Source organism: Lampris incognitus, chromosome 18 (assembly GCF_029633865.1).
Source record: "Lampris incognitus isolate fLamInc1 chromosome 18, fLamInc1.hap2, whole genome shotgun sequence".
Taxonomy (NCBI): domain Eukaryota; kingdom Metazoa; phylum Chordata; class Actinopteri; order Lampriformes; family Lampridae; genus Lampris; species Lampris incognitus.
In genome coordinates this window covers 14901480-14909246 of record NC_079228.1, presented here as the reverse complement: position 1 = coordinate 14909246, position 7767 = coordinate 14901480, and the positions used below count along the sequence as shown (strand labels likewise).

Below are 7767 nucleotides of genomic sequence, written 5' to 3'. Positions count from 1 at the left end.
GAAATGTACCGAAAATTTTTTTTTATTGAGGTTTTTTTTTCCATTGAGGACAATTCTGCAATCTGCACAGTTGAACAACATACAGTTTCATTCCTTTCAAACAATTGCAGCTCTATCAACGGATGGCTTCTTGCAGAAGTTAAAGCATCGTACCTGTGGAAGTCAAAATAAACAAAATATAAAATAACACACAAAACAAATGTGTGTGTGTGTGTGTGTGTGTGTGTGTGTGTGTGTGTGTGTGTGTGTGTGCGTGTGACCGATATACGTTATGTTTCATTTATGCCTCATTATTCACCTGTCTATCTGGACAGTCCTTCAATCCAATCTTTTGCGCTGATGTCAACATCATTGTCCTTATCAAATCCACAAGGCTGGAAGAAATGTCACCAACAACACCCTTGTTTATTTTTTAGCATGAACCAGAGCTTTTTTTGGGGGGGGGGTCCTCAGTTTATCTTGTTGAATTTAAATATTTTAGCATCTGTTTTACATTATCACCTTTCCATTCAGCTTTATGGGATGCTGGGGGGGGGTATACATAAAGTACACAGAAATTTAATTTCAAGAGCATTTCTATAACACTGGTGAAAACACGGCAAATTGAAACGAAAGGTAGGACAGGCATTTTTCAAGCCTGAAGCTCTGACACACACACACACACACACACACACACACACACACACACACACACACACACACACACACACACACACACACACACACACACACACACACACACACACACACACAATAGTCACTGGCTGGTTGGGTGGACTTTGAATGTTGATTACACTTAAGTCAGTTTAGCTTTATGTCAAATCCATGATGTGATGTTCAGTATTAGGGGAATACGCCTTTAAGGACACAGGGAATTATGGGATAGTAAACAGAGCAGCCACGGGAGCGGGAAGGTAGACGAGGGAGTCGGATTATGTGCACGTTATGCATGGAGCGAAATAAACATGCCGAAGTTCCACGGCTAATTCAGAAACGGTGTTATCATCTGTGAGAGTGAAAAGTAGGTCATTACACATGCATTTCTACACTATGTTCTCCAAAAAGTGTCTGCCGTTTAATTACAATTACCATGATGTTACATTAAATTAAGGATGGTTTGGGATAGGACAAGATCATTTAAAACAAGGCGTTCACATGCGCGCTGTCGATTTGTCTTTTATTCTGAAACGCAGAAACCGGAAGTGTACGTTTCAGGAACATGGCGACGCCTGTCAACAATTCGGATTGTTGGAAAACCCCTGAAGTTTACAAACATCACGAACAGCGTAAAATATGCATTTCTCGACCGAAGTATCGAGAAGGAAGGAAAGCTAAAGCCGTTAAGGTGAGATTATGCATTTTGACTTTAGAAACACTGACTAGCTTGCTCAAAGGGCAGCCTGGACTCCCAACGACAGGCTTAACCCATTATTTTAAAACGGATTGCCATTCACAACCCAAGTCACATATTCTCGGTAGTCCAAACTTTTCCGCGACATTTTGGGTTTAACTACATTCGACGACCAGGAAGCTTCCGTGGAAAAGTGTTATAATGAAATGATGTATCCATCCATCCATTAGCTGAACCGCTTATCCTGTTCTCCGGGTCGCGGGGGATGCTGGAGCCTATTCCAGCAGTCGTTGATATTTAACGTTAGCGTGATTGGATCCATCTTTCTTGTGTTTCCGGTCAGGTGTACACCATCAATTTGGAATCCCGTTACGTTATGGTGCAAGGGGTCCCAGCTATTGGAGTGATGACTGAGCTGATCCAGCTCTGTGCCTTGTATGGGGTCGTTGAGGAGTATAGGCCACTGGATGAGTATCCTACTGAAGAGTTCACAGAGGTCTACCTCATCAAGTTCCAGAAGCTCCCCAGTGCAAGGTTAGGATTTCATTAACTCGTAGTTGTGTTGTTTCACTGTATTGGCAAATTGAGATAAGTCTGCTGAATATATCTGCTGGTGAAGTTTAACCAACTCTGTTTCAGAGCAGCAAAACGTCATATGGATGAGAAGAGTTTCTATGGAGGGGTACTGCATGTATGCTATGTTCCTGAATATGAGACTGTGGAAGATATTAGGTTAAAGCTTCAAGACCGGAGGCGGTATGTGAACAGGACTGCTCAAAATATAGGTACGTTACGGTTCATTTAGGTTGACATAGCATCACTCAAATAATATTGTTAGTGATTTGACACTCACTATTCATTGACACTATGTTTTTTTTCTCATTATTGTTACAAAGCAAGAGAAAAGTTGCTGAAGGAAGGTGTGAAAAAGGATGTTGGGTCATCTGGCACAGCCCCCACAAAAGACATGACCACTGCAGCAGATGATAAAGACCCTAGGAATAATATCACAAGAGGGTGCTCAAGTACCAGTCATTATTTAGGCTTTCCCTTACTGCCACTGCCTCCTCAAGACAATTACTATGGATATAAGTCTGAAAGTCCAACAGAGGACAAAATGGGGACTTTGCCTGATGCTAACATAGAGCCAACACAGCAGCCAACACAGAGTTTAAGCCCCTGTGAAGCCTCCTCCAGCAGAGACAGAGGCACAGCAAAAACTGTGGATTCAAATCAAGCTTCCACAGTCAGATTTGTACCACGGACCACACAATTAGAGAACAGGAAACGGAAAATGGAGGAAGTCAAGGACAACTCTTTGTTTGATTTTATTGCAAAAGACAAGCCACTGATTGGCCCAAAACTACCAGAGCCACCTAAATTGGATATGGAGGATGAATCGCTAAACACAACAGTAAACCTGATCAGGAACACCATGACAAAGGTAGCCTATATTTGATACTGATCTAAATTCACAAAAATAATTCCACAATTCGTCCAAATGTTAGAAATAACATGAGCTTCATTTCATAAAAATTATTTTTCATTATCCTTAGGTGACATCAGTTCCTGACATCAAACCAGCAGAGAAGAAGATAAAACCTCGTCGTCGGATTTGATTGAGTCAGCTGTCTGAATGCTTGACATTTTGGAAATCATTATTTTCTAAGACCCCTGTAGACTGTGTTTTTGTTAGCAGTCAGGGAAGGGGTAAGCAATTATTAAAGAAAACAGGCCTCATAATGAAAACGTCAAGGATTAATTCATCGCTGAAGGGGGTCTTGAAATGCTTGCTGCTCAAACATCAGTATATTCTGAAATGGTGAAACAAAAACTAAGGATTAGAGCACAATTAGTGATCAAGGACTTTTTATCAATATGAATTTCCAGTAGTCATTGCTTTATGATTACCTTGGCATCAGGGAGACAGTGTCCGAAAGCTTCGAGCAATAAGTTCTCCTCTTTCACTGCCATTTCAAAGTCTGCATAAGACAGCCTGCTGTCATGGTCATGGTCCTGTGAAGACAAGTGGTATGCAATACATTAACAATCAGAGGTTGGTTTCTCTTCCTTAAAATTTAACTAAACTACTGAGTATTTTGCAAGTATCTGATAATTATCTTGCTTATTGCCTCACAAAACATACTGTAGACGGTTCACCCATTATTACAAGGAGTTAGCATAGGACTCACGGAAAAAAAATTGAGTTTATACTTAAAGGACAAAGGCGTGTAATCAGCTCTTCTCTGCTCACCATCTTTTTGAGTGTGAGCTCCACCAGGTCTTTTGTTCCTTCATCAGGATCCTCCTCTGTGGGCTGTCTGATGAGACTTTTCTTCAACATGTGAAACATCTCCTCCCTGGAGATGTAGCCATCACCATTTAAGTCATAAACACTAAAGCAGTCTGACCACACAAATGGAGAAAAGTTATTAGGAAAAAAACAGCCATTAATTCTGTGTGTGTGTGTGTGTGTGTGTGTGTGTGTGTGTGTGTGTGTGTGTATAAACTGCGGGCTTGAAAGATATGTTACATTTGATTTTTTCATCCAAGGTCCCCCGTAGGAAGATGGATAGCCCTTCAATCCACTCTTTCACGGTGATGAGACCGTCATTGTCCTTATCAAATGCACGAAAGACTAGAAGAAATGTCATCAATCTAAAAATGTTAGCATTTGTTCACTTTATTATCCAACCTTTCATATATATGCCATTCTGATATTAAATAAAAGGAGTACCAAAAGTGCCACATGCAAAGTAAAAAATGTAAGACCCACAAATGAAAGCGTTATATAAGACAAAGCGTACCTCCATCCATCATCATATCATCAGTCATTCCGAAGGTGTTGTGCAGTATGTATCTGAACAGCCCCCGGTCTAGACCGTTGACGGCTCTGCCAGGCACAATGTGCTCTTCCAGCAGCCTGTTAAACATCCGGATGAGGCACTCCGCCTCCGTTTTACTAACTGCAGCCCAAAAACAGGAGAAAAAAACCCCCGCCGAGGAGCGAGTGGATGACATTCAGTGTAACACCTGACATTGTGGAACTACATCGCTAGGGACTATGTCGGCCGCATTTTAATTCAAGCACAGGAAGTCCGGCTCCCAATCTCACCGCTGCCGATGAGCAAACCGCGACCAGTACAATGCTGTAGTTAGCTAGTAACGCTGCTAGATAACGTTGCGTTGAGTTGACGCCCGGCTGCGGCGGTAATGCTAACTAGCTGCACCTAGGCCAATTAATTACCGAAATGATCAAACTCAAATACTGTAACGATCACGGATGAATAGGCTCGGTAGCCGACTTACCGCGCTTCACTTGTTTAGATATCGTTTCTGCGAGGTTTTGTATCAACTTTCTATTCATAGCAGACATTGCTGAAACTATAAATTGAAATTTAGGAAGGCAGGAAGGATAATGTTTAGCTAATCGGGGGATGTTGACGTTCAGTCACCATAGCAACCGCAGCCCGCGTGTTTGGTTTCATGGCACATGCGCGTCTCAGTGTCAAAACGTGCTTTCCCCTCTGGAGAAACTGACTCATGATCTCATCCATCCATCCATCCATTCATCCATCCATCCAGCTATTCATTATCCAAACCGCTCATCCTGCTCTCAGGGTCGCGGGGATGTTGGAGCCTATCCCAGCAGTCACTGGGCGGCAGGCAGGGAGACACCCTGGACAGGCTGCCAGGCCATCACAGGGCCCACACACACTGGGGTATGCTTATTATTAAATTACTGCAGACACTACTCGTTGTAATATGCTAGTAAAGATAACATTCAGACCTGTATTGCCCGAAAAAAATCTATCTGATTTGTGGTGATACGACTTATAGCTGTTTCCTCATATGGTATATATATTAGTATGCCTATTAAACTAAAAACCAGTTATTATACTTTGTTTACTTTTTTAAGTGCTTATCAGAGATATACTAAGCAAAATTATACTTAAGTATACTTACAAGTATACTACTAGTACATATTTGAACTTTACTTGAAGTTTACTTAAAATGAACTTCAAGTATACTATTTTTTGTAAGGGCAAGGTTATTGTATATTAGTAACCTACTGTAGGAGCACAGGGTGCTGCGTGGTGGAGTAGTGGCAATGCCTTGTGATGCTGTAGTGGACTATGGTGAGATTGAAAATACAAAAAGGTATGTTTCAAATAAGCAAGCAATAAGAAATCATACTGCCATATTATATAAGGAACCGTGCCTATGCTTTCATGGGTTTTATGTTATGGAGCTGTAAACAGAACCAACAACGGACAGAATGGACAGCCTTAATTTGATCAAAACATTTACTGTCTTTCTCAAAATACCCAATAACTTCACAGCACTTGCCAACCTGATGGCCCCAGTAACAGAAAAGGCTGTCCACATTAATCTCCAGTTAAACAAGCCAGCTGTCAAAAGAGTGCACACATCATCTCCAGCATAAGGCAGATAGAGGTGCATATTAGGGACGGTCTATTCAGCTGTAAGGACTTTGGGTCATCCTTACCCCAAATTAGAGTCTTCATAGCGGCTCTTTTCATTGGGAGTGATGAAGAAGAATAGGATTAGGAATGAGTATATCAGAGGGACAGCTCAGATTGGACAGTTTGGAGGCAAAGCAAGAGATGCCAAGTTGAGATGGTTTGGACATGTATGGAAGAGAGATGCTGGGTATATTGGGAGGAGGATGCTGAAGATGGAGCTGCCAGGGAAGAGGAAAAGAGGAAGGCCAAAGAGGAGGTTTATGGATGTGGTGAAGGAGGACATAAAGGTGACTGCCGTGACAGAGGAAGATGCAGAGATGGAATTGGATGATCCACTGTGGTGACCCCTAATGGGACCAGCTGAAAGCAGTAGAAGAAGAAGAAGCGGCTCTGCTCCTGCCGGTAGGGTTCAGATAGGAGCTCCTCCTCACTGGCAAAGAGCTTTGAGGAGGCTGCAAAGAGGGACGAGCAACCTGCTGAAGTGAAGAATAGATGTGAAATGGAAATCATATGAACTCTCAAAGTCACTGTGTTTGTTCTCCTGTGTTGATTATCTCATTCCTGATTGGAGCAAGACACCAGTTTATCATATACTACCATAGCACTTTCAACAGCCCCAAATACATAGTCTTTACATTTCTACATCTTGAAAATACTTAATTACATAGCCAGTGTGAATAATAGAGGAATCTGATGAATGAATCTGATCGAAGCTCCTTTATCAGGTTTGGCACGACTTATCTTGGCGTTGTCGTATGTAAGAGGTCGAGAGTATCTTTAGAGCTCAAGAAATTACTCTAATATTCTTCAGTGCGTTCTCAGAGACTTACAAATACACATTTTCTGACTGCAAGATGGTAGCCACCAACAGGGTTTGAAACCACCTATTCTATGCAGATATGGGCCTCCATCCATCCATTACCCAAGCCGCTTATCCAAATCCGAGTTGCAGGAATGCTGGAGCCTATCCCAGCAGTCATTGGGAAGCAGGCGGGGAGACACCATGGACAGGCCGCCAGACCATCACAGGGCCGACACACACACACACACACACACACATTTGCACCTAGGGACAATTTAGTACGGCAGATTCACCTGACCTACATGTTTTTGGACTGCGAGAGGAAACCGGAGAACCCGGAGGAAACAGATATGGAGAGAACAGGCAAACTCCACACAGAGGACGACCTGAGATGCGCCCCAAGGTTGGACTACCCCAACGGTGGCGCAGTGGTTAGTGTGGTCACCTCAGAGCAAGAAGGTCCTGGGTTCAAACCCTGGGGTTGTCTAACAAAACAAATTTTCATAACAAAATGATCAAAGGAGGGGGAGCTAACATACCTGTGTAAAACACAATAATTAATATACAGCAACTTCACAGAACCAGGCTTCACATGCACACCTTTAAGGGAGAAGGGGGATATCAGCGGACCACATGAGAAACCATATCCATGCGCTGTAGCCTAGCTTAAGTTTGCTAAATTAGTATGTTACACTTAAGTGCTGTACACGATATAAAATACATACACACATGGAAATAAACTTTATGACAACAAAGATCTGTATCTTTGACCTATACAAATAAGATTTGGGACTCATATTAGAGTTATTATTATGGGCCTATTTTATTAAATTGGATTATGAATATAGCTTTCAAAATGGCTCACTTCAGTTACAGTCACCAAAGTAATCAGATTACATATACTTATGGAAAAACAATGTGATAAGGCCTATTTGTTGAAACGAATAGAAAGGCTTTTGAAGGGGAAACAAAATTTCACCTAGATGACTGTCACAGAATGCATCATGCCAGTTTAGAGTAGGTGGTCATCTTAAAAAGCACTGCGACCTTCCCCATCCGTCCTGGTTGAGGCCAGCTCCACATTCTCCACACAGATTGCTCGATAAATAACAAATCTAAACCAGTCT

At 42.1% G+C, this 7767-nt stretch overlaps 2 protein-coding genes across 2 annotated transcripts; one reads left to right on the top strand and one right to left on the bottom strand.

Annotated features, from left to right (window-relative positions):
* Nucleotides 1-1219: 1219 nt before the first annotated feature.
* Nucleotides 1220-3177, top strand: rbm48 (RNA binding motif protein 48). The gene is made up of 5 exons (XM_056298683.1): nucleotides 1220-1345; nucleotides 1695-1885; nucleotides 1991-2136; nucleotides 2248-2795; nucleotides 2908-3177. Exons 1-5 carry the CDS (start codon nucleotides 1220-1222, stop codon nucleotides 2968-2970), a joined length of 1074 nt encoding a protein of 357 aa, XP_056154658.1. The 3' UTR covers nucleotides 2971-3177.
* On the bottom strand, nucleotides 3073-4730 carry clxn (calaxin). Its single transcript, XM_056298684.1, has 6 exons — nucleotides 4657-4730; nucleotides 4159-4313; nucleotides 3885-3989; nucleotides 3606-3757; nucleotides 3263-3367; nucleotides 3073-3165 (listed from the first exon to the last, which is right to left on the bottom strand). Exons 1-6 carry the CDS (start codon nucleotides 4725-4727, stop codon nucleotides 3115-3117), a joined length of 639 nt encoding a protein of 212 aa, XP_056154659.1. The 5' UTR covers nucleotides 4728-4730; the 3' UTR covers nucleotides 3073-3114.
* Nucleotides 4731-7767: the final 3037 nt, after the last annotated feature.